Here is a 27,926-nt window from a genome sequence, read left to right as displayed (position 1 = left end):
TCCTAGCCATTATTTCAGCAGAAACTGTCCATTAAATTGAAAAATTATTGGCTTGTGTGTGGATTTCATAAATGGTTTTTCACATTTGTAGACAAAAGTTGACATGATTTAAAATGATTTCCGACACTATTTCCTAGCCAGTTTACTCAGCTGTGGTTGCTCACTAGCATTCCAACTTCTAAATCCAAATGTGTGCAAACTTGTCCTTTTTGGGGAATTGTGAGAGAGGAGGAAAAACAGACAAGAGGAGTAGTGCCCTGGAGGTTAAGGCACAGGAAATCTGGGTTCAGTTCCTTCCCCACCCACCCCACAAATTTCCTATGTGATGGTGGGAAAATGCCTTTATACCTTATTTACTCATCTGTAAAATGGGGATAATATTGCTTTTCTTCTCCACCTTTTGCCTGTCATGTCAATTTAACTTGTAAGCTCTTAGGGGCCATGGCCATTTCTTACTATTTATGTACAGCATCTTGCTCTGTGAGTCCTTGTTCTCAACTGGGTCCTCTAGAAGGCCGCTTGAATACAAGTAGCTTGTGCTGCCAGCGGACAGCTCATGCTGCTTGTGGACTTGTATTGACTGGGTAGTTTGTCAAAGAACAGGTCACAGAACTAAAAAGGAACAAGGAGGTGGAAAAAATACTGAAGCATGCTGGCAACTAACTTTGTTCTAGTTCACGTGATGGTGGTGGTAGTGAAGATGACATCCCTTGTTCCATTCTTGTGTAATGCCTGCAGTATGTGGGATAGATCGGCTGGCTGGGAGGTTCTCCTTCAAGCAGGTTTTGGTCTGAGTGTGCATGTGTCTTGTGCCTGCAAGAAAGGATTTTTTTTAATAGTATTCATTGGGGACACTTATGATCTATGTGAAGACATAAAGGATGGTGCAGGTTATATTATTCTTCAGTTCTCTCTTACCACCCATGGCAATGAGCTGGTACCCAAGGAGTGTCCCCCTTGCTAGTTTTCTCTGAGGTTCAAATTCATCTTCCAGATTAGATTGAGAAGAAATACTTCTCTCATTGTACCTTTGTGAACATGTTGAATCTGGGTTCCTTAAATACCCCTTTGAAACAGGAATGTATCCTTCCTGTGAAGTGGGGAAGGGTGCCATGCACCTGCCTCCCTGGTGGATTCTTAACCTTAAAGATTTAAATCCTGTGAGACCTATTATGGGCTCTGTCTCCTGGTCGATGGGCCCAGCTGATGCCTTTTTCTGTTCTGCGGAGACCCGCTTGCTTGAAAAGTGCTTGGGTTGGCGAGAGCTGCAGGTTGAGGGCAGTGCAGCTGAAGCAACACCTGCTGAAGCAATTGATGTGCATCACTTCAGACCCCCCAGGAGATGTGCACTTCCAAGGAAACAAAGGGGATGTTCCTAAGGATGACTTCAGGAGGTGCCAGTCATTGTTCCTGCTAATCTTTTCCATCCTAGTGCGGAATAAATTTTACGTGCACTGAGGCATGTGAAGATGTGCACCACCAGGAGAAACACAAACCTAGCTGTGGGAGATGTGCTAAACAGTTGGGTGGTACTGGAATCTGTCCCGAGCAGCCGCACAAGCGCAGAGCTCACAGGTTACGCAGGTGCCAGTCTAGTTTGGGTACAGCAGCAAAAAGCAGTTCAGGGAAGAGATCTCAGCTGAAATGGATGATTGGTTACTTTGATGCTGATAACCCCCATGCCAGGGCATTTGCCGCTAAATGGAGCCCAGATGTGAGTACAAGCATAGAAAGACACCTTCTCTGAGAGAGAAAGAAGCGTCACTTGTCCAGCAGTAGGTGTCTGTATCTAGTGACAAGGGAGTGCACAAAGTATGCAGCCACTGATGACATCAGCGTCACCAAAGGCATCAGCTCCAAGTGCTTGTTCCAATTTTCAGACCAAGGTAGGCCCTCATAAAACTGCCAAGGTCCCCACTAGGGACAGAATTTGTGTCACTGGACATGTGGAGATGGCACACTGACACTGGATGACACTGGAGATGGAGCCAAGACGACATGATACTGAAGAAAAATCCCATTATCTATTTCCTATGTCATCCTTCCATCCAATTGGGAGTAGTCTTAAGCAGCTGCATTGCCTCTTTCCAACAGGCTTGGTCCAATATCACCTCAGTCAAATTGTTGTTTGGAAATAGTTGCTTGTGGATATTCCAGTAATTTCTACGCCCTTCTGCTTACGTAATCGCTTTCTCTCTCTTGGAAGACACTTCTTACAAGAAGTGGCTTTGTTGCTTCATCTGGGATGCTCTTAAGGAGTATAGAGGAGAGGTTTCCACTACTACTTTTTCCTGCACATGAAAGGAGATCTTCATCCTATCCTAGACCTTGGATGTCCAAAGGAATATATACGTCACCCCCAGATGGTGCTGCTTGCTTCCCTCATTGCACCTCTACAGACTCAGGACTGGTTTATATCAGTTAACTTACAATATATGTATTCTCACATAGCCATCCTTGCAGGAAATACTTGATGTACATGCTAGGATCAAATTCTTATCAGTGCAAGGTACTGCTATTTGGATTCTTTCTGGCACCCAGGGATTTTAGGAAGTGCTTAAGAGTGGTGACAGCCCACCTGAGAAGGCAGGGCATTCATCCTATTTTGCTGGTCAGAGGCAGAGTGTGTTGAGAAATGGTAGTGGGGATGTGAGCCATTCTTCACACCTTCCCAAGGGCAGGTTCCGGTGGTTCCAGACACTCCTTCAAATTGCATGAAACCTGGTTATGTGGATTTTTTCCATCCATGCCTGGAATGATTTCTTTATGTATGCCAAGGCATGTGGGATAATGCACCAGCAGTAGAAACAAAAGACATAACTGATTCTACTAATCATCTGGGTGGAATCTGAATCTCTCCTGAATGGCTGCGTAAGTGTACAGCTTACAGGGAACGCTGGGTAGCTTCCATGTCCCTTCCTTTCCTGAGAGTCAGAAACAATCTGGGTGATTTTCTGACAAGGTACTCCATGACAAACCAAAATTTCCCTGCCCTTAGAAGGGCCGTGAGCACTGGCATACCTTCTGTTATCTGCCTGTGACATATAAGAATTTATAGACACTTAGATTGGTGTAATAACAAAGAGGAAGCCTTGCTAGTCTATACATTATCAAAACAAAAAGCAGTCAAGTAGCACTTTAAAGACTAGCAATATGGTTTATTAGGTGAGCTTTTGTGGGACAGACCCACTTCTTCAGACCATAGTTCAGGTCTGGCTATGGTCTGAAGAAGTGGGTCTGTCCCACGAAAGCTCACCTAATAAACCATTTTGCTAGTCTTTAAAGTGCTACTTGACTGCTTTTTGTTTAGATTGGTGTAATTTTTGAATTTTTTTGACTCTGATGCAAATGCATAACACTAAAGAAAAACAAGCTTAGATATTAAGAAACAAACAAAAAAGTGTGCGAAGTACTTTATTTACCAACAACAGTAGTTTTGTACACCGTAAACATATGCTGTATTTATTTGTATTTAGTGTCACTATGTTGTATTTATAGAAAATATAACTAAAATTTATTTATGGTTATAATGCCGAGTGTTTGAGAGTTCCAGACAAAAGAATACCAAATATGAACGAGTTTACTGTAATACTGAATATCAGAACTTTTGCTCCAGGGGAGGACAGGGCCCAGAATTTTTATTGGATTCCTTTCCTATACAGGGTAACAGAAGCCTTATTTCTGCCATTCCACCAGTTCTCCTCAGTCTGGAGGGAGAACTGTAAGATCAGGTGATATAAGATGTGCTGTATTAGTCAGGATGGTTCTGGCTGGCAGGCTTTTTACAAATGTACATTCAGCTTCCAGTCTGGCTCTTGGGACAGATCTCAAACCATCTTCACCAGAGAAGCCATCCAGATCCTGACCTACTGCACCTGATGGATGGATGCAACTGCTATTGGATGGTTGAGAGTCATGGATAGAGATTGGTCCCCACTGGTCCAGGAAATCCAGGTTCAGAGTAGGAAAATACCTACTAGAGGGATAAATGTGTCTCAGTGGAAGAAGTTTCTTGGTATAGGTGGCCCAAAATGGTCTAAGCTTAGTCTAGACCTCAGAACCAAATGTAATTGACTGTGTATTTCACTTAAAAACAGGCCAACCTTTTCTTCGTTTCTCTTGAAGTTCTCCACTTTCAGCTTGCCATTTGCCCTTTACGCCTTTGATCCTTCTCACCACATTGTTCTCAGGTGTCTCATGGGGCTTTTACATAGTGATTGACCATTCTGCCATGGATCCCAATTCAGTGCTCCTGAGGCACGTGGAACCTTTGTTGGAACCACTTTGAGAATGTTCTCTTGATCATTTTATTCTGAATTCAGTCTTCTGAATGGCTATCACTGCACTAAGGAGAGCAAATGAGCTTCATGCACTTCCGGCTTGAGGGACAGGATGATGCTGCATCCCCACCCAAAGCTCATTCCTGAAGAGATCTCATATTTTCATCAGAACCAGTCAAATCAACCTACTTTTCTCTATCCCAGAGACATAATCGCATGGGGAAAAAGAAATCACACACTAAATATATCCAGCATGTGGAATGGTTTGGTCCTGTCACTATTATAAAGCAGAGCGTTGCCCTGTTTGTTTAGAAGTGTAGGCAGAGATTCTAAAAGTTGTGCTGTTCCTTTGCAAAGAGTATCATACTGGATAGCGCTGTATATTTTGCAACACTGTCACCTGGTTGGAGTTCCTGTTCCATTGAACATCACAGGTTATTCTGTCAGGGCATGAGCAACATCCTCCACCCAGTTCAGGGATGAAACCATAACAAAGATCTGTAATGCAGCAATGTGGAGTAACCCTCACAGATCTTTTTCATGTGCTATCCTGTGAAGTTAGTGGCAACATCTCAGGGCTGGTCTATATTAGAAAAGAAATTCAGTCTGAGATATGCGACTCCAGCTATGAGAAATGTATAGCTGGAGTCAACTTACGTTAGGCTGCATTTGTGATGCGGCCCAACTGCATAATGTCAATGGGAGAATCTCTTCTTTTCCCTCATGACAGTGAAGATTGCAGTGAGTTGTCAAGGTTCGATTTAGCACATTCCTGCTAGGTATGTTAAATTGAACCCCAGAAGATGGATGTGGGTGCATCAATCTTCCCCTTAGTATGGGCACACCTTCAAAGAACTACAGTTTCTGTAGGCTAAGGTAACATTCTGACCCAATGTCTTTGCACTGGAGAGAAGACAATTACTTCCATACAATGACAGAAGCTGCACACAACTTTCTGAGTTAAAAATTTGCCAGCTCAGTACTATGGAAATAACTGTTAGAAAGGGGGAAATGCTGTTGAAAAGGTTAAACTTTAACAAAATAGAACTCTAGTACAACTTTTCAATGATATATGAATGACAGAATGAACAAGTGTTACGCTGAATAATTGGACATAAGTTGTATTATGGGAGTAGTATTCCTCAGTGGCCATTATGAAGATGGATTTTATTAAAAGGTTATGTTAAGATCTACACTGGAAACCCAGATGTTCACATCACCTCACCAGTACTTCAGGCAGTGTGATCATTAAAATCATTTAATCATTGTTGCTAACAGCTCTGTGTATTCACCATGGGCTTTTAACAATTCATTCTGATTCAGTCACTCTTGCCTGATTAAAAACAACATGCTAACTTTTAGCTCTTATTTTTCTTCATCTGAACTTTTTGGTTCATATTTTATTCCATAAATACTCCCCAAAGACACATTCTCTCATGTGCAAAGAGCAAGCACAGTACCTAAGTGTTATTTAAAACCTATTTTGAAGACTTAAGTGATATATCGGCTTTGTGCATTGAGGTGAATTTCATGGCCCCGGGGGGACAAAATGTACCTCTAGCTGTTGTAATGAAAATCCATTCTGAATTGGCTTGATAGTGATAATAATAATTAATAATACTTAACTGTTATCTAGAGCTTTTTCATCAGAGGGTCTCAAAACGATGTCAATATTATTACCCCCATTTTCAAATGGGGGGAAACTCTGATCTAAAATACTTCATACATGTTTGAAAATCTAATAGTGCTGATATGCTGTTCTTCAAAATAAATCTCCTGCTTTTCCAGTGGCACTGTTTATGGAGTAGTAATAGAGCTCTGTGTAATTTTATACAACATTAAAAACAAAGTGGCAAAACGTGTCTCATTCAGTGTGGGGGCAGAAGCCTGCCTTGTTCCATAAGGTGGTGACGGTGCTATGGGCTGTGTTTGTATTCAAGATAAAAATGTTGGTGTTAAATATGTGTAAGAAGGCAGGGTAAATGCCAAAAAACAGAACCAGACCAGATATTCTCTTTTCCTTGTTCTCTTTTGTTGATGTATTGTTTATTTAGAAGGCTTTACATTCTAAAGCCTTCACTGAAGGGGCTGCCAGGTGTGACATAGATCAAAGTAAAATCAGAATAGTAATTTGCATATGATACTTGAATCAGAATATAGCCTCTGCTGCCACATTCAGTGGCTGTGATGAACCCAGAAGAGAAAATGAATGACTGGTTGTAATTCTGCTTCTCTGAAGTTTAGCATCTTGACAGAATTCTCCATCTAATAACATCTTGTATTAGGAAGTAACAGGGAGAATCCCTTTTGAATAGTATTTTTAATGAGTGATCATGATGAAGTGAGAGGTACTGGGATGTCTTTATCCAGGATATTTTGTAAGATGTTAATTGATTGCCAAACTCACTGTAATTAATACTTTTATGAAGAACATCCAGTCTGGATGATTGTTCTAGGCAGTGAAATTTGTAGTTTACCCTGAGTGTCAGCCTAGGATAAACTATAAATATTTGTATTGGTCTTAAGAAATTCTAATGAATGTGAGGCATGAGGCGAGATGGGTCTTTGTATTATGCAATTTCTCATTCACAGAAAATCACTCTGGGTGTATCTATGCTAGCTCCCTACTTCGAAGGGAGCATGCTAAGTAGAGTGTTGGGAGATTATTAAAGAAGTGCTGTGGTGCATATGCAGCACTTCATTAAGCTAATTCTTCCCCGAGGCAACTTCGAAGTGTTAAATTTCGAAGGGCTGGCTTGCGTGTAGCCACGGCTCACCTGTGGTTACTTTGAAGTGCCTGGGCATCTTCGAAGTCCCGTTACGCAAAATTTTTGAGGGGTAAAGGGACTTCGAAGTTGCCCAGGCACTTTGAAGTACCAGCGGGTTAGCCACAGCTGCACGTGAGCCGGCGCTTTGAAGTTGCCACAGGGGAGAATTAGCTTAATGAAGTGCTGCGTATGTACTGCAGCACTTCACTAATAATCTCCCAACACCCTAATTACCATGCTCCCTTCAAAATAGGGAGCTAGTGTAGATGCACCCTCTGACTACGTAATAGAATCCTAATTTACAAAAAGTTCTGGTGAACAGATCTTTGAGTGTGCAGGGGACACCACTGGAGATTTTAATCTTCTGAAGGAGTACACAAATTAGAATTATATTTAAGAACATCTATATCACATCTACAAACACCTGAAAATTGTTCCATATTTGAGCTGCATTAGCACACATGCCTGGTTTCGGACCTTTGCCATTTTAATAATAAATTTAATAGTACATTTTCAGAAGCTGCATTCAGAATTCAGGAATGATTCTGAAGCAGCAATGGAACTAATAGCAAATGTTATACTCCCACTCAGTCTATAGGGACTTCCTTATGTACCTCATAGAGTCTATTTTAATTTACACCAGCAGTCTAGCTGCTGTCCCAGAATAAAAAGATTTTACAGGTACAGATGATCTGGAACATTGCTGTGCACTGAACATTCACTTTAGTGCCTTAGTTAGTGAACTGTTTCTTCTTGTTGGATCATTAAATCTATGGCTTAAACAGCAGGGAAGTTTGAGCAAAACCTAAGCCTTAATTAAGGTATTTTGTCCCTTGTGTGATATGTGATGGGGGCTGCATTGGGGGAGAGGTAAGCATACGGTAAATTTTAATGCATGCTCCACCACCCTATTATAAGCTGTTCTTTTATGAAGGAATTGTGGTACATGTATTGAAGGAGGAAAAACAGTAATACAAAATTATAATGAATTCAAGGTACAGTACAGTATCGTTGGCTGCACAACAGGACATGGAAAGAGAAGGGAACTGAAAAGGAGACAAGGCATATCACACTTCCAAATCTTGGAATTCTGAGACAGTTTGAAGAAACTCTGAAGGTTTTCAGTAGGAAATGCCTATCTACTGTAATGAAATGACTTGATGCTTCATGATGCATGTTTTGATATAATTTCTAGGAAATTTGAGGTCCAATTGTTGAAGATGCAAAATTGTACTTTAATGTTACAAATGTACAGATGCACATAAAACTGCATCCAAAGGCACTCCCTGATTGCACAGAAACAAAGACATTCTGCATTAAGGACAGTGGGTATTGGACCATGTTGTGTATTAGACCATGTTGCCATGCTTAACTTCTGAATCATATGTGGAATTCTGGGTCCCACACTTTTATTAGACCACCTCAGTATTAGGAATGAAAGGATGAGTTAGCTATGGAGTTCTGGATTTGCTTCTCTTGGGGTTGTATTTTCATTATGCATTTATAGAATATAGCAAACAGTGAAATGGAGTCTGGTGTTGTCTAAATCATACCACAAAGTCTTTCTGACTTTAACGTAGGTAACCACTCACCAGATTCTTTTTTATATGAATATAAAACATGTTAAAAGGACTTAGTTCACACTGACATTTTTTTTTCTTCAAAGACATAATTAATAGAAACTCACCACGTTCAAGTCTCATATTTAGGGAACAAAAAACTTGATGTCCTCAGAGGCAGCCAAGCCAGACAAATGTTCCTTTGATGGAATTTTCTCTGACTCGTTAAGGCAATAGCTTGAGTCTAATTTCAAAACCAATTCAGATAAGAGTTCCCTTAGTGACTCATTACATACAATTTGGATATTAAGAAAATCTTTGTAGTGGTGTGTCTGTTCACTAGGCATTCATTGTTATTGAAGAAACATTTTGTTTTATTGAATTAAAGACAGTCAGGCATGACTGAGATCTACGATACCAGAGGGACCATCATCCAGATTTAAAAACAAACAAAATGCAAGCTCATCAAAAGGCTACACATGGTATATGACTTAGAACTGTTGAAACCAGCTACAATTGGTTCCCATTAGCTTTGGTGACTTATTTCCCATGCTTTGCTCCTTCAAAGCCTTTTGGACTACTGGAGTTAAAGTGTTTTATTAAACATGTCGTTTAGCAGAATGATTTCTGTTTTGAACCGATTAGTCTTGTATTGCCAATATACATTTGTATTGGGCTGAAAGAGACATTATGTCAGGGCACAGGAAGATGCTGATCATTCACTGTTTGGACTCAAGTGAGTATGGTCCTAGAAAACTGTGTTCAAGAGGGGCATCTCAGAGCCAAGAAGATGATGATGACTGATGTGCAAGGAGGTCCATTTCAGCGTTTATAAATGCAAATCAAAACAAGTTAACATCAGCAAAAAGACAAATGAACAGCCACCGAAACATAAGGATCAACCCAGCCTCAGAGCCTGGATAGAGAAACTGTAGGCTTTTTCTCTTTGGGATGGGCTACACTGAAAAATTTTGTTTCAGCTGTGGCTTTGAGGATATTTTTATTACATTTTTATACTGGCAAAAGCCCTATGATAGAAGTTTATTTTACTCAGAGAACTGGTCCAAGCTATGAGGAGGAAAAAGGAAGATGAAATTAACTCTTCATATAGTAGTAATAACTATGCATCCTGTCACAGATAGACGGGTTTTATGAGCAAAGATAAAAATTTAAATAGATAGTATAGTTTGGGTAAGATACTTAAGGGGATAGTGTGAAAGCTTACAAAAATCTCTAAAAGCTTAATGTAAACACTGAAGAAGAAAGGAAATTAGTTGGACTGATAAAAATATATAACTCAGGCTAGTGAAACTATGGTAAACCAAACTTCAATTTAACATTATAAAATTAAATTAATGATCTAACTGTGTCATATTCCCCAAAAGGAAGTATTGGAAATATTTTAAAGTGAGAAAATTAAATTGTATGAAACTATCTTATACTGGCATAGAATGTACTTAGTGGGCTTTTCTATCTTTAATTTGTATCCTTAGATCAAAACCATTTTAAAATAGAATTAAGTTTGAAAAACTACCTTTCAATAATGTTGCATATCTCATAAATTGCTTGTTTGAGCCTCTGCAAACCTTTTCATAAACTTCTTGGCTGGCAGACAAAAACTTCAAGTGACAAGGATCTTTTGGGTTTGTTGTGCAAGAAGGGCAATAGCAGCCTTGCGATGGAAAGTACAGTGTATCACGTGCTTTACTGTGAAGTTGCTGCCCTCTGTTCTCTGCTAGGAAGAAAGGAATTCTGTGGTGGTTGGTTCCAGGAGCAATGTGTTTTTAAAACCCTATAATCTGGCAGTGGCAAGGCCATAATTCAGGTTGTTTCAAAATTTTCTGTTTTACAGAATCTATGCCTCAGTACCTCAGCATTTACTCATAACCCTGTTCTGCAAACCTACTGGGGGACTTTGAATAAGGTGTTGGCAACTCATTAATGTATGTGGAACAATTTCTAATGTGATTCTTGAGTTTTTACATTGGATTTTTTTAAAAAGAAAACGTGGGTACTGTGGAGCGCTTGATTTTGCTTCATTCCCCACACACATACATTGCACAGTTGCTGTCCCTTGCTGCTGCCTGACCAGTAATACAGTGGTAGCAGAGATAAGAAGTCACTCATTGCTCACTCCTTTCACTTCATCACCATACTTGCAGACAGTCCTTATTGCCCTGGTTATTATGGCAGTGACTGCCTTTGCTAGTTGATTTACCTCAGAAGACAAGGAAGGATCTCAGGAGGAATGATAAGGGAAAGGAGAATGGGTTTGAATAAATGCCTACTGTGCTCCTTTGAGTTTGTATTGTGCTAAATTACACTGGTTCTTTTCCAAGATCATTTGTTTTATTATCCTCAAAAACAATTACAGGGAAATAAGGTACAAATTTATACCCCCTTTTCATGTGTATTTGTTTGTTACAAATTGGAGGTTGACTTTTTTTTTTTTTTAAGGGGAAAAAGATGAGTCCTTGCCCTGTTTTATGTTATGCAGTTAGAAAAAAAGGTAATGTAAAAGTAGCACTAAAATTTAGGTAGCAGCAAAGTTTTTGTTAGAGTATAGCTTCATTTAATTATTTTCAATATGTTGGTTGACGTGGCACTTGTGTGCTGAAATACTGAGCTTCACAAGGATAGCAGTGGATAACATATAACAGATGTGTGTTGTATAATATATTTGTTCTATTAAAAATATAAAGAAATTAATAAACAAAAAAATAAAGATTAGTTAAGGGGTATGAGACCATGTGTGTGGGGAGTATTTGCACTCTTTCCCCCAAATCCCTTCCCCAAAGCAGCACAGCTGGGAGATGGGGAGCAGAGTGAGCTGGGGCTGGATCACTCTGCTTTCTGCTGCTGCCAGTGAGTGAGGGGATAGGCCCGACCCCTGCTGCCTCCCTGGCCTACCCCCCCGACGGCTCCTGCCCATGCATTGCTTGTGTATGACCCCTCTCCTCAGTATTGAGTGGCTGCCCATTGCTGGGGAGGTGCAGGTGCTTGGGCTGCAGAGGGCACCACAATTGCTAGGGATGGCGCTGGGCCTACCTAGTTGTATTTTACCCTGTCTTCCCAGAGTTCATGCTCCTTTCTATCTTTCTCACTGGCATTTCACTTCCAATTTTTAAAGAATGGCTTTTTTCCCTCTAACCATCTCATTAATTTGGATGCTTAGCCATAGAGGCATTTTTTTTATCCCCCTCGCTGTTTTTCCTTTAATTTGGACAATACATTTAGTTTGAGTCTCCATTATGGTGCTCATAAATAGTTTCTATGCAGCTCTCAGGCTTTTCAGTCTTGTGACTCTTTCTTTGTTTCCATTTTACTAGTTTCTTCCTCTTGTTATCATTGTTGGCTTTTGTTCTTTGTTCCCCTTTTTGAAGTTAAATGGCACCATGGTGGGTTGCTTTGGTATTTAATCCTGGCCCGGATTTTAAAGTTAATTACATTAAGTTGCTATTGCTGAGTGGTTCAGCTGGATTCATCTCTTGGACCAGAACCTATGCTCCACTTAGAACTAAATCAAAAATCCTCTCTCCACTTGTGAGTTTGCGGCTCAGCTGCTCCAAGAAGTAGTGGTTCATAGTGTCTGAACATTTTATCTCTGAATCTCATCCTGCAGTGACATGTACCCAGTCCTAAGAGGGAAAATTGAAATTCCCATTATTTTGGGGTCTTTCTTTCTGTACTCTCTCTAATTGTCTTGTATATTTAGTTGTCTGCCTTCATGTGATGTAACTGAATGGGATTTTTTTTTTTAAATTTGAATGTTTCTGTTCAATTCTTATTACACTTTCTATTCTTTCCTCACTGTTAAGATATAGCCTGCCCCCTTTACTGTGTCCATACCTTATTTGAACCACGTTCTCCTTGGAAAAGCAACGAGGGGTCCTTTGGCACCTTATAGACTAACAGAAATGTATGCGCATAAGCTTTCGTGGGCAAAGACCCGCTTTGTCAGATGCAGGTCCTTATGCTCATACATTTCTGTTAGTCTGTAAGGTGCCACAGGACCCCTCATTGCTTTTGCAGATCCAGACTAACATGGCTACCCCTCTGATACGTTCTCCTTGGAATTGTCTACTTTTCTCCAACCCTTAGTTTTAAAACGCCTCGTGACTTTTTAAATTTTACATGCAAGCGATCTGTTTTGGTTTAAGGTGGAACCCATCTCTCCTTCATAAGCTTCTTCCTTCCTGAAGGTTCCCCAGTTCCTAATGAAGAAATTCCTTCTACCAACACCATTGTCTCGACCGCATATTCAGACCCTATAGTACTGTCTGGCCTTGGACAAGGAGCTAGAAGCAGTTCACAGAATACTGCCATGGTGGTCCTGGACTCCCTCTCTTACCTAGCAGCCTAAATTAGGCCTCTCTTACATTTCCCCCTGTTGCTGGTACCTACATGTACCACAACTACCAGTTCTTCCCCAGCAGTGCACATTTGTCTCTCTAGAGAGGTCTGCAAACCTTTGCAGTGGGCAGGCAGTTCACCATGCAGTTCTTTGGGTCATTGCAAAACCACCTGCATTTCTGATAGTTGAATCAGCTGTTACTGTTGCCTGTTTTTTGCTTGTAACACGGGTTCCCTACCGCAGAGGGGTGTCCCCAGTGTGAGAGAATACCATGACATCATTGAGAAGAGTATTGCAATGATGAGTTTGTTTCCATCTGCTCCCTCTTGGTGTTTTCATTCCCTCAGACGCTCTTGTTTCTTAGCAGCACAGAAGCTGTCAGACTCGGTATGGGGCTGCCCCACTGTGTCCCTGAAAGCACCTCTGTGTGTCTTTCTGTTTTTCCTTAGCTCCTCCATTTCAGCCGGTATGATCTCAAGAACGTGGATTGGATGTCCGAGTGTCCTGAGCGGCTCACTGCGTATTAAGTGTATATGCAACCTCTGTGCATGGCACATAATCGTGTGTTGCGTTCAGAGCAGTAAACTGCATCTCCCCCAGTCTGCTGCTGGACATCTGCCTGTGTTATTTTAATTCTTAGAGGGTTGTTTCCTTTGTGGTGATGGAGTGACAGTGTGGGATATTGGTTTAAGTTTAGTGTCTTTGTTAGGTGTATCTGCCACTTGCATGCTTCTTCTAACTCCCTTGCCGGTGTCCCCTTCCCCCCAGCACTAACTCCTCTGGTCTCCTCTGAGTTGGGTTTTTAAACTCCTGTTCTCTGACACCCTTTCTTGTGGTATCCTAAAGGAATTAGGGATTGGAGAGTGGGTCTGTCCTACGAAAACTCATCACCGAATAAATAATTTTATTAGACTTTAAAGTGCTGCATATCTGCTGCTTTGTTTTGTTGGAGTACGGACTAACACAGACTAACATATCTACCTCTCTGTTACTATAGAGCCTGATTAGTAACTCTGAGCCTGGCCTAGGAGACTGCTTGTCTCAGTAGACAGCTCCCAAAACAGATCTCACTATAAACTTCAAGCCAGCATATAACTACAAACAACAAACTCTCCCCAAAGATTGCTTAGTTGCCCCTGTTCGCTAGCTTCCCTGCCCCGTTCAACATAAACTGCACAGCTTCTGCAACAAATGAGTAGAAAACAGATTCCTTCACTACCCAACTTCAGATCGTCCCCAGAACAAGTCCCTCCTGTGCAATGAATGAACTAGTGGTGCTCTTTTTTGGGTGGGGGTTGTGGGGGGAAAAGGGAGGGATCATGTAATTAAAGGCTCTGTCATAACGCATAGGCACAAAAGGCCTGATCTAAGGCATCCCTGCATTCTTTCAACTGAATGTGCCTGACTTTGCAATCCTTTAATCCTTCTTAATCCTTAACTGAGTAAATACACTATTCTTTTCATGGTATGATTTATTGATGAGTGCAAGCTTAAGAAATTTTCAATCAAGTTTTTTTTTTCTTTGTGAATTATATCTTATTCATCTCCCGTTTGTAATTTTCTCCATTGGGTCTGAAATTGATGTCTTTTTAAACCAGTGGAGATTTTCAGTCTCTGAATGTTTCTGCCTCATTTGCTTTTATGCTGGTGAAACTTAGAATTCTTATTTTTCATTCTCTGCCACAACTGAGCCTTCTTGGTTCTGATTAAAATGGATGTGTTTTGCCTAACGGGTTGAGGCCTGCGATAGAGGTTTTGTTTGATGTTTGCTATGAAACGGCTTACGTTAGATAATACCTTGAATTACGTAATAGAACAGGGATGTGAGAAGAAGCCCTTATCCATTGATTTGGTTCCACCCAACTCTTGGCCATTGGGTCCACCTGCACAGAAGTAATCATGAAAACTTCCTTGCTTCCTCCCCAAAGCACTTGGCAGGGAGGGGAATGAGTGGAGGATGACCAAAGTAACATACCCAGCAGAAGACATGGATGGAAGTCTAATAGATGACTGACATAGAGGCCCCTATTAGCAATGGACAAATTTTTTGGCGTGAGAGCCACATCTAGGTATGGAAATCGTATGGTGGACTATGAATGCTCATGAAATTTAATGTTTGTGTTCAGAGAGGAACACCACACATTTGTTTCAAAATCAACCCTATAACAATAGTTCGGATGAACAACATGCAGTTACAAAAATACTTCACTGATTTATTTGATTTTTGCCACACAAATTTGCTCCCATTTGAATGCAAACTGTATGTTAGCTAAGTTTTTTCAGTGTACTGTATTACATAAAAATTTGGAAGTTTTCCCAGTTATTGCTGACTTATTTACGATCTGTAATTAACTTTGTTGAGTTGTTGGTGTTTCTTCATTTGATTTTGGCAATAACTAAAATATATTCACTAGTTCAGCTTCAGAGTAAATCATAATTAAGAACTGTTGTTTTTAATCACTTTAACTTTGAAGAAGAGATTATTTAAATAAACTTTTATTCATCAAAGATACATTTTAGTGGAAGCAAACATAAAACCCTACTATTATAACCATCATACCATTGTAACAACATACTACAATAATTAAACCAAACTTATCCCCTTTTATGCCCTCTTTCATTAATATGATCAGTGCAGCTTGCAAGTTCCTGACCCTGTGCCCTAGCTGGAATGACAGAGCAGGGCAAGTCCCTACCCCATTCCCCAGCCAGAATGGGGCAGTGGGGTTTGAAAGCCAGATTAAAAGCTCTGACTGTCTGGACACGGCCCACAAGCCATAGTTCTTCTTCGAGTGTCCCTGTGGGTGCTCCACATTAGGTGTCGGGCTCGCCCGGCACCGCAGATTGGATCTTCCAAGCAGTTTCTGCCGGACTGTGCATGCGCCGGTGCGCGCCGCTCCCTTGCGCGCTCCTGGCCACGTGTGCGATCCGGTCCCCGCCAGTTCCTCTTAACCGCCGTCGGCTGCAGATGGAATCCGACTAGGCTACGGCCAAGTTAGCGTATTCAATGGTTTTAACTGTTTTTCTTTAAAGTTTTCAAGTTCTTAGGCTATTGTTAAGTTAGCCAGTTGTTATTTTCAAAAAAAACCCAAACAAACAAAAAAACAAAACAAAACAAGAAACAACAAGCGGGACGGAATTCAGTCCAGTCCTAGTAACAAGCGGAGCACCAGAGGCCAGGAGCCTAGGGCCATTAGCCCTCCTGCCGCGGCAGGCTATCGGAGAGGGGGAAAACAGCACAGAGAAGGTGCTAATTACCCCATTAACAACTAAAAGACTCACCAACAATGTCCTCTTCAGGATTCAAGAAATGTGACTCTTGCTGAGAGGCAATGCCAGCATCTGAAGGGCACAGTCACTGCATAAGGTGCCTTGGGGAGTCCCATGTCACGCAGAAATGCTCCTTCTGTGCAAAATTAACAGCCAGAGCAAGGAAGGACAGGGAGATGCGGCTTAAAATGCTGCTCTTCGACAAGGCCCTCCAGCCAGATGTGCCGGAGCGGCCACGGCAGGAGGGACCCTCCGGGGCCCATAAAAGGAAAGCTGCCTCCCTCACCCCATCAGCGCAAAAACAGAGGAAAGTCTCCCCAGCCCAATCCCTGCCGGCAGCAACAGCGAGCGGGACGGGAGGAGCGCACAGCCCCCAGCCGCAGCAACAGCTGATCGGCGGCGGCACGGAGAGCCACGTGGAGGCGGCTCAGCCTCCGATAATCAAACAGCCGCCCCGCACCGCAGGCAGGGCGGCGGCTAAACAAGCACCGGTACTGGCGGCACCGAAGGCAGCGGCACCGACCCCCGGGGAACCAGCGGTGCAGAGCGCGCAGGCACGCAGCCTGCAGGCACCGGAGGACACCGCCCATGCGGCACTGCCCATGAGCGTGCCGAGCGCGGCGCGGACGGGGCCGAGATCCCCCGCATGTCAGGGGGCGGAGCCACCCCCTCAAGGGAGGGGGAAGGCTGCACATAAAACAAGGCACCGCAGTCCCTCTCCAGACAGGGCTGGAGAGTTGCTTTCTCTCAGCCCTCCGCTCATGCTGCAGACTCCAACTAGAAGGCAAGGGTCCCCCCTAGCCTACCCGGAGCCCCCGTCTCCATTTTTACAACCAGCCTCGTCCTGGCTGGGACCACCTTCACCCTTCCTGGGGTTTGAGCCGCTGGAGTACTATCACAAATCGCTCTCTCCAGTGTCCCAGGTCTCTCGACGATCTCGCTCCCCCGGACGCAGAGGGTATGCACCAAGGGAGTGGTCCAGGTCACCTTCCCAAGAACAGTGCCCAGGCTGCCATGGTCGCCCCTATCACGGGGGGCACAGACACCACCGGCAGTCTACCAGGGAAAGATCCCCACAGACGGTCCCGTATCCCCGAGGGCAATCGCGAACGGGGACAGAGACTCAAGTACCTCAGGGGGAACTGGTTATGCAACCCTGAGATTTTCCCTTGCAAGCTTCCAGCGACCGGATGTACCATCACCAACAGGAACCAGAAGGGTCCAGAGAGGCGTATCCTAGTGGTTCCTCGCTCTCCTCCCCAGACGAGGCTACGACCCCGGGGGACGTTCATCCTCCGGACGATTTCAAACAGTTTCAAGAGCTGTTTAAGAGGGTGGCCTTCACGCAAGGCATCCAGACAGCAGAGGTGCAAGAGAAACACCATAAGCTCCTCAAAAATCTGAGACCTCTGGCCTCCTCCAAAATAGCAATACCGCTTGACGAAGCAATCTTGGAGTCCGCCACTATGATATGGCAGACCCCCGCGACTATTCCACCTGTCCACAAGAGAGCGGATAAGAAATACTTCGTGCCGGCAAAGGGCATGGAGTTCCTGTTCAGCCACCCACAACCAAATTCCTTGGTGGTGGAGTCGTCGCAACAAAGATCAAAGACATCTCAATTCAAGACAGGGGGAACAGACAAAGATGCCAAGAAGCTAGAGCTGTTCGGCAGAAAGGTCTACTCCTCCTCCACTCTACTGTTGCGAATGGCAAATTACGCAGTGCATCTAGCGAACCATAATTTCGACAACTACACTAGGTTAACCTTCCTCATGGACTCGCTTCCAGAGGACAAGAAATCGGTGCTCAAGGCCATCATGCAAGAAGGCTACGCGGCCTCGAGGACGGGAGTTCAGATCGCCCTGGATGTTGCGGACACAGCAGCACGCTCCACAGCTACGGCAGTGGTGATGCGAAGGGAGTCCTGGCTCCAGACTTCGGGTATACCGAGGGATCTGCAGGCAAAGATAGTCGATCTTCCCTTCGACTCGCAGAAGCTGTTTGCTGAATCAACTGACTCGGTCCTTCATTCCAGTAAAGATTCAAGAGCCACACTTAGGACCCTGGGGATTTACACCCCTCCATACAGAAAGAAAAAGTACTACCCTCAACAAAGACGGTACCGGTACCAGTACCAGCAACAGCGTCCCCAGTATCACAGGGGTTACGAGCAAGGGCGACATAACAGCACCAGCAGTACAGAACTCCCAGGCGACGTTCCCAACAGAGCCGTGCGTCCTCGGGGCAGGGCCAAAGGCCACAAGTTTGACACACAGATCCAGGGCTGCGCCATCACTACCATTGCACAAGGTCATCCAAAGCGGTTATTCAACCATCACCTCCGACCATTCTGTGACCAGTGGCAAAGGATCACCACAGACAAATGGGTGCTGGAGATCATAGCCAAGGGGTACACCATCCCCTTCCAGTCACGACCTCCACCCAGGCCCCACCTCCAGGAGGCCTTCCACGTAGCGAGGCTCAAGCAGGAGGTAGACCATCTCATGCTCATAGGGGCAGTGGAAAGAGTGCCGGAGCAACTGCAAGGGAAAGGGTTCTACTCAAGGTACTTCCTCACGGAGAAAAAGACAGGAGGCTGGAGGCCCATCTTAGATCTTCGAGGCCTCAACCGGTACCTGCGCAAGCAACGCTTTCGGATGATCACAATCGCCTCCATCCTTTCGGCACTAGACGATGGAGACTGGTTCGCAGCCCTCGACTTACAAGACGCGTATTTTCACATAACTATCCATCCGGCTCATCGACGATTCCTCCGGTTCATGGTAGGCAAAGAACATTTTCAATACAAGGTCCTACAGTTTGGCCTCTCCTCAGCCCCCAGAGTCTTCACCAAGACCTTGGCAGTGGTGTCAGCCTACCTGCACAGACGGGGGGTATTTATATTCCCGTATCTGGACGACTGCCTACTCAAAGGGGCCTCGAAGGAGGAGGTACTACGCATGATACGCGTCACAGCAGGCACGTTCTCTTCGCTCGGCCTGGTTATCAATCTGGCAAAATCAAAGATGGACCCCATACAGGACATAGAGTTCATAGGGGCACGCATAAATTCTATTACAGCGAGAGTGTATCTACCAGAGACACGCTTTTGGGCCATCGGCTCCCTCATGCAAGTCATCACCTTCAGCCCTACGGTGCCGGTTCTGACGTGCTTACAGCTGCTGGGCCACATGGCAGCAGCGACGTTCGTAGTCCAGAACGCCAGGTTACACATGCGCAGCATGCAGCACTGGCTGGCGAGCGTATACAAAGCGGCAGCACACACCGTTCACAGGGTGGTGTTGCCCACAACAGAGGTGCGCAAATCCCTGCAATGGTGGGTAAACCCCAAGAACTTGCTAACAGGGGTACCCTTCCACCAACCACAAATACCGGTTTTTCTTACTACAGATGCCTCCCTCATATGGTGGGGAGCACACATGGGCGAAGAGGTGACGCAAGGGCTGTGGTCCTCCACGGAGCAGTCACTGCACATAAATGTACTGGAGCTCAGAGAAGCGTTCAACGCCTGCAGACACTTTCGAGACCATATACAAGGCAAAGTAGTCGGGATCAGTACAGACAATACCTCCACCATGTTTTATATAAATCGGCAAGGAGGAGCTTGGTCCCGTGCCTTATGTGGGGAAGCCATCCGGTTGTGGAACTGGTGCATCACCAACAATATAACCTTGAAAGCCTCGTACTTACCAGGCGCTCACAATGGGAAGGCAGACCAGCTGAGCAGGCGTTTCGCACTCACGCACGAGTGGCAGATCCGTCCGGATCTGCTACGACCGATTTTTCACGCATGGGGTTTTCCCCAGATAGACCTGTTTGCTACTCAACACAACAAGAAGTGCCCACGATTCTGCTCCAGGGCAGGACTGGGATGGGGGTCCTTGGGGGACGCATTCGCAATCTCCTGGAGGGGCTCCCTGCTTTACGCTTTTCCTCCCACAGTGCTGCTCCACAAAGTCTTGCAGGAAGCCAGGAGGGAAGGAGCCCAAATGATCCTGATAGTCCCAACGTGGGATCGACAGCAATGGTTCCCCCTACTCCTGCGCATGTCGGATCGTCCACCGATGCCCCTTCCGGTGGCGCCCGATCTGCTCATGCAAGCCCAGGGGTCCATAGTGCATCCGCACCCCCAAGGCCTGCGACTACAAGCGTGGTTAATCCATGGCTCAGCTCCCTAGAGAGCACATGTACGGAGGAAGTGCAAGAAGTCCTAGAAAGTAGCAGGAGGACTTCCACCTGGAAGACCTACAAGCAGAAATGGACTTGCTTCACGGCATGGTGTTCTACCAAACAGCTAGCCCCTCTTTCGGTGCCTATACGTGTGATATTAGAGTATTTACTGGACCTCAAGAGAGGAGGACTCTCACTATCCTCGTTAAAGGTCCACCTTGCTGCCATTTCGGCGTTCAGACACGAAGAGGAAGGGCACACGGTGTTCGCCCATCCCATGGTTACCAGGTTCCTCAAAGGGTTGGTAAACCTATACCCCCCTCGGAAACTGCTTCCACCTTCGTGGAACTTGGACCTGGTGCTTAATGCGCTAACGGGACCGCCGTTCAAGCCTTTGGCCACGGTTTCCCTCCGCCTCCTTACGATAAAGACGACCTTTCTTCTCGCAATCACGTCAGCTCGCAGGGTGAGCGAGCTTGCGGCAGTTATGGCAACGCCACCCTGCACTGTTTTTTCCAAGGAGGCGGTAACCATACGGCTGCATCCAGCCTTTGTTCCTGAAGTTTCTTCTGAGTTTCATATTAACGAGCCTATTGTTTTACCCTCGTTTTATCCAAAGCCTCATAACTCTAACAAAGAGGCGCGCCTACACCTCCTGGACGTGAGGAGGGCGCTAGCCTTCTATATAGACAGGACCAAGTCCTTCCGGAAAACGGATAGACTCCTGGTCTCTCTCGCTCCCAAATTGAAAGGAGAATGTCTCTCTTCGCAGAGAATCTCGAAGCACATCGTATCCTGCATAAAAATGTGCTACGAACTCAAAAAGACTCCTTTACTGGCCACGCCCAGGGCTCATTCCACTAGGGCGGTGGCGGTATCAACAGTCTTTTTCAAGGGCGTTGCGCTAAAAGATATTTGCAGAGCGGCGACCTGGTCATCCTATGACACCTTCACCAAACATTACGCCCTTCACAGGGTATTCCAAGAGGATACCCGTCTCTCGACAGCGGTCCTCTCGGGGACAAGCTGCACATAATCCGATTACCCACCTCCTATCTTGGGTTACTGCTGGGTAGTCACCTAATGTGGAGCACCCACGGGGACACTCGAAGAAGAAAGAAAGGTTACTCACCGTAGTAACGGTGGTTCTTCGAGATGTGTCCCCGTGGGTGCTCCACTACCCGCCCATCCTCCCCGCTTCGGATCTCTGTTTAGTGTTTTGCAGGAGCATCCGAGGCGGTTGGTCAAGGAACTGGCGGGGACCGGATCGCGCACGTGGCCAGGAGCGCGCAAGGGAGTGGCGCGCACCGGCGCATGCGCGGTCCGGCAGAAACTGCTTGGAAGATCCGATCTGCGGCACCGGGTGAGCCCGGCACCTAATGTGTAGCACCCATGGGGACACATCTCGAAGAACCACCGTTACTACGGTGAGTAACCTTTCTTTTTCCTTCCACTTCTTTATATGGTGAGCTGGGGATTTACTGTTTGTAGAAGTGTGTGCGAGTCAGTGCCACCAGGGATTCTGTAACTTTCACACCAGCCCATGTTCGGGCCATTGTCTAAAGTTTCAGAAGATGAGTGCTTTGTGAACTTTGAATGGTGATTTTCAAGATTTTTTTTTTTAAATTTACTTTATATGCCTTTTTATATTCTCATTTAACAATTACGTAATGAATAAAGTATCAATTCTTGCTCTCATCTATATATATATATACATATATAGACGCTTAAGTTCCTGCAATTTTTTTACCCCAAAATTCATTTCTTAGTGTATTTGAACTGTGCATTATTCTCTTACTGGGTACAAACAAAATCCTCTTTAGGTGACTAGTTATCAGCTAGTTATCAGATGTGTATAGACACAGCCTATTCTGCCAAGTAGAATACAGGCTGTACCTCCCTGTTCTGGCACGCTTGGGACATCAGTGGTCCTGACCGAGGGATTTTGTCGAATCAGGAGAGGTTAATGCCCCTGTTCGTGGCTGCCACCCCACTGGTCCTCCAGCATGGCTCCCTGGCTCTCCAGCTGTGGATCACCACTGCAGGCAACCCCAAGGCCCAGTGCTCTAGCCCCATGTGAGGCTGCCAGGGGATGCTGGTGCTCCGGCCCCAGTGCCAGCAGGGGAAGCTGGCACTCTGGCCCAGGACCGACAGGGGCTGGAGGCACTCCGGTCCCAATGCTGCTGGGAGACACTGGTGCTCCACTTGCATGGCCCTGTGGGGGGTCGGGGGGATGGCTGGGGACTCTGTCCCTGGCTCGGCATCGCTGCCCCCATGTGGAGTTGCCCACTGGTTTTCCTCTTGTCCCAGCTCTCTCATCCAGGAACCTCTGAGGAATGAGGGATGTTGCTGGATGAGACAGTGCTATTTTTTGGAGGTGCATCCAGTAGCATTTGACTGTAAACATAACTTTATTTTCTTGAATTAAACCAAGTCCTTTTTAAAGAGTCAGAATTATCATAACTCTTTCATAGCCCTAAAAGAAATTAGATTTAGCAGTGTAAATTGAGTAGTTAAAGTGACTCTACAAGAATTACTTAAAGATGTCATGTCTGTGTGCCATTTGACAAAGCACTGCTCTTTTTCATGAGCTGCAACCTTTACGCTTCCCGTTTTCATACTGCTATTGGGCCAAATTCTGCTTTCCTTCAATGTGACGATGAGTAACTTACTCCAAGAGTAATCTGATTACAGTACCACCACATATGGGATAAAGACTTATTCTAGGGGTTTGCAACCTGTGGCTCCGGAGCCACATGTGGCTCTTTAAGGAGTCACTTGCAGCTCTGCATGCTGCCATTGCTGACTCCTCTTGTGACTCCCTGCCCTGCTCTCCTGCTCACTTCCCCACCTGCAGCGCAGGTGGCTTCCTGCCACACTGAAAGAATGGAGCTCAAGCTAATTGGTTTAATGGCCAGCTGGACAGTGGGAGGGATCCAGCTGTTAAACAATTCAATTGAGTTCCATTCTTTCAGTGTGGCAGGGAACCACCTGTGCTGCAGGTGGGGAAGTGAGCAGGACAGCTGGGAGGAGGGGCAGCCAAGTCTGCCCCTGCTGGAGCTGTGCAGTCCTGGTTGGAAGGAGGTGGGGGTGAAGGTGTGGAGCAGTGTGGGGGAAGAGGCAGCGGCTGTGTTGGAACTCATTGGCTAAGTTAGGTTAATCCTGGGCATGGGGTTTGGAGGCAGAGGTGAGTAAAGCCTAGAGATGGGCAGTGGATTTGGAGCTGAGAGGGATTAAGCCTGGGAAAGTGGGATCTGGTTTGGGGCTGAGGACGGTTAAACCTGGGGATATGGGGTTGTTTTGGGCCTGAGAGGGGTTAAGCCTGGGGATGGAGGGGCAGATTTGGGGCCTGAGGGCCGAGGTGGGTTAAGCCTGGGGATGAGGGAATGGGTTTGCAGGATGGGGGATGAAGCTTGGGGATGAGGGTAACTTAACTTTCTAACTGGGCCATATCGTGTGTGCGCTGTTCTTTAAACAGGGGTGACACAAAGTAAGGTTTGATGTTATTTGTTAAGGACCGTCTCGTATTCACATGCATCGTGGCTCTTGAAGTACTGATTTTGTAACTGAAACTGGAAAAAATGTCAGTTCTCACTATTTTGGTTGCAGACCTCTGACCTATTTAATACAAGCAATGGCATCAGATCTGAGCCTTACTTTCTAACTTTTTCAGAGTAAAAAGTACTGTAGCTTCTGATTTCACCTATTCTGTAATGGTTGCCTAGGTGAAATCTGTCTTATCTTTTCTGTTAGTGAACTTGTTCATTTCCTAGCTGATGTTTATGACTAGTCCATGATATTGGAACATCTCTTTGCCTTTTGCTCAGACAATAAAAATAAAAGGCAGCAAAGTGAAAACTTCTTTGATGCAGTGATCTTAAGCTTCTGGGGTGAAATCTTGGCCTGGCTGAAACCAGTGGGTGTGTTGCCATTGACTTCAGTGGGACATAATTTCATCTTGCAATATGAGTGTTCAGGACACTATAAACCTTGTTGGGAAATAAATTATTTCTAGCATAATCCTGAAGCACATGATAGAAGATGGAAAAAAAAATCAGCCATAATCAGCATTATGGTCAGTGGATAGAAAAAGGGAGGATTGAAGCCCATCTTCCTAATGACATTGGGTAGAACACACAGGAAATTCTCTCTGCCTGTTTAGATAATTTTATGGTCAAAGCACTGGATTGGCACACACAAGAACTGGGTTCAATTCCTGGCTTTGCCACATATTTCCTAGATGACCTGGGCAAGAAATCTTGTCTGGGTCTTTGTTTCCTATCTGTAAAATGGAGGTAGTATCCATGCAAGCTAGGAACACCTATGAAGATGAATTCATTAATTTTTGTATCATATTCAACTCTAGAGTGATGAGGGCCCGAGAAGTACCTAGATTGATCCAATTACTATGAACACACTGCAAGTTGCATTGATCCTAAGTAATACTTAGTTCAAGAAAAGTACCATGTTTTGACCAAGGAACTCAACAGAGAAACACTAAGTTTACAAAAGCAACTGAAGATTTCAGAGGAGTTTGAAGATTACAAATGTTAATGCTAATTGATGATATTACTTTCACATTCTCAGTGGAAATCTGGCATGGTTTTGAGGGGTTCTAGCTTTTTGTTGTTAGTTCAGAAACAAATGAAAAAATGATCCAGAGAATCTAAGGAGTTGTCCTAACTTAATGATTTGATCCCAAATACAGGGGTCGTAGACTGAATGTTGAAAAGAGAGCAAAGGCTGAAGTATGACCAATGGAATCTAACCCTAATTTAATTATCTTTTAGTATTTAAAATTAAAAATTGAGGTGTTTGTCCGAGTTATGCATTTTTATGTGGAAGTTGTTATACTTTAGTTCATCACATTGTATGTGATGGGAAAATTATGGAGGACTGGATAGTTGGATAGTGTAATATTTGTAAACCACTCTTCCGCCCTGTGAGCAAAAAAAGAACTAGATATTGTGTTGACTGTCAGATTGGTTTGACTGAAGAGAAAGCAAACATTGGTAAAAGTGTTTTTGTTTTGAAGGGCGGATGCAAGGTGCTAGTAGGCCTAAAATAATTCAGGGTGTGTCTACACAAGCACAAATCTTTGAAATAGCCGTGCTGATGGCCATTTCAAAGATTACTAATGAGGCGCTGAATTCAATATTCAGCGCATCATTAGCATTAGGACACTTCCGGCTGCGGCGCTTTGAAAGCGTGCAGTTCAGCGCAGCTACATGGGGTCCTTTTTGAAAGCACCCACACCTTTCGAAATCCCATTTTCCCGCTCACTGATTGGAATAAGGGGATTTCTAAAGGTGCGGGTCCTTTCTAAAAGGACCCCTGTGTAGCCGCACTGAGCCATGCGCTTTCGAAAGCAGCGCTTTCAAAGTGCCATGGCCGGAATGCTAGTGAGGTGCTGAATATTCAATTCAGAGCCTCGTTAGTAATCTTTGAAATATGGCTATTTCGAAGATTTGTGCCCGTGTAGACACAGCCTAACTGTATGGGTCTCTAATTGGGTTCTTATATTTTGGAAATAAAATCACAAGCTTTCATTTTGGATATGTATGTTTTTATTTTTGAGGATTAAATATGCATACAAAGTGAGTCTCAAATTGTCTCATTTTTTAAAACCATTGTCTCCAAGACACAGCAAGAAAATTAATATGGGATGGTTTGACTTTCTCTTCAGTGAGATGTGTGCCACTTTCAACTTGCATGACAAATCTGCAGTATCTGGTCTTCCACGTATATTAAATTGCATTTTCCTTTGGAATAATTTTGTCAGTAGTAATTTTGTATTTTTAAAATACATTTTGAAACTAATGAATAAAATCAGTAGTGTAGATAGAGGATACCACTTGTGACTGTTTGTAAAATTATAAGCTTTACAGTTTATCTGCAGATAAATGAAAGAACATATATTTTTCATTTGCATGCTTTTCAACTTGGCTTACTTAGAAGTTATTTTAGCTTCTTAGAATGCTTCTGTAACACATATGAAAATATTTTAACCCTTGCATTGTATGGCATGTACCATAGCAAAATATTAATTCTTCCCTATTCCCATTTTTCTCTCTTCTGCTAGGATGGTGATCCAGTTAGGCCAGGTGTAGCCATGACAGACCTTGCTACAGGGCTGTACGCATATGGAGCAATCATGGCTGGCTTGCTTCAAAGACATAAGACTGGGAAGGGACTACACATTGACTGCAATTTATTGTCATCTCAGGTATGGGTTTGAAGAATATTTTACTTAGCACATTGATGGAGATTTACTTTCCATATTGATTTTTTTGTGCCTTAGGTAAAATACATCCCTTATATAAGGACATGGAAAACAATACTAGAGACAAGTTTCCTAGTTTATAGTTCAGTAGTAGGGACTGATTTATTTTGATTGACTGTTACTACCATAGTACTTTTGTCTGCCATCTACATACTGTTTGTTACTGAGGATCACAAAGCAGTTTGAATCTTTGATTTTTTTTAAGTATTTTTGATGCCGTAGAATCACAGCACACTAGAAATAGAATAGACCTAAAGAGGTCATCAAGTCCAGTTCCCTGCTCTCGTGGCAGGACCAAGCACTGTCCAGAGTCTCTAGACCATCTCTGAAAAGTGTTTATCTAACCTGCTCTTAAATAGCTCCAGTGATGGAGATTCCACAACCTCCCTAGGCAATTTATTCCAGTGTTTAACCACCCAGACAGTTAGGAAGTTTTTTCTAATATCCAACCTAAAGCTCCCTTGCTGCGTTTTAAGCTCAGTGCTTCTTGCCCTATACTCAGCGGCCAAGGAGACCAGTTTTTCTCCTTTCTCCTTGTAACCCTCTTCTAAGTACTTGAAAACTGCTATCACGTCCCCTCTAAGTCTTCTTCTAACCAAGCCCAGTTCTTTTGGTCATCCCTCATAGCTCATGTTATCTACACCTTTAATCATTCTTGTTGCTCTTCTCTGGATCTTCTCCAATTTCTCCTGTCTTTCTTGAAATGTGGTGCCTAGCACTCCTGTTAATGCATCCCAGAATCATGTTTGCTTATTTTTTTGAAATAGCATCACACTGTTGACTCATATTTAGCTTGTGGTCCACTATGACCCCAAGATCACTTTCTGCAGTACTCCTTTCTAGACAGTTGCTTCCCATTTTGTATGTGTGAAACTGGTGGTTCCTCCCTAAGTGGAGTACTTTGCCTTATTAAACTTATTTGTCCTTATTAAATTTCATGATATTTACCTCAGAGGATTTCTCCAATTTGTCCAAATTGCTTTGAATTCTGACCCTATCCTACAAAGCAGTTGGAACCTCCTCCCAGCTTGGTATCATCTTCAAATTTAGTAAGCATATTCTCTATGCCAATATCTAAATCATTGGTGAAGATATTGAACAAACCAGTCCCAGACCCCCCACTTGTTTTGCCCTTCCACCATGACTGTGAATTGTTAATAACTATCCTCTGAGAGAGATTATTCAACCTGTTGGGCACCCACCTTATAGTAGCCCCAT

At 44.1% G+C, this 27,926-nt stretch overlaps 1 protein-coding gene across 3 annotated transcripts in view; it reads left to right on the top strand.

The window, feature by feature from the left end:
• Nucleotides 1-27,926, top strand: part of SUGCT (succinyl-CoA:glutarate-CoA transferase) — a 536,399-nt gene that overhangs the window by 63,867 nt on the left and 444,606 nt on the right. For 2 of the 3 annotated variants that reach the window (XM_074986040.1, XM_074986039.1), the window contains one exon: nt 26,508-26,651. The exons of the other annotated variant lie outside the window; for it this stretch is intronic. In XM_074986040.1, the coding sequence (XP_074842141.1) occupies nt 26,508-26,651 (144 nt within the window). The remainder of the gene's footprint in view (nt 1-26,507; nt 26,652-27,926) is intronic. 3 annotated transcript variants of the gene reach the window in all.

This window comes from Carettochelys insculpta, chromosome 2 (assembly GCF_033958435.1).
Source record: "Carettochelys insculpta isolate YL-2023 chromosome 2, ASM3395843v1, whole genome shotgun sequence".
NCBI classification, from domain to species: domain Eukaryota; kingdom Metazoa; phylum Chordata; order Testudines; family Carettochelyidae; genus Carettochelys; species Carettochelys insculpta.
This window is presented reverse-complemented; position numbering and strand designations above follow the sequence as displayed.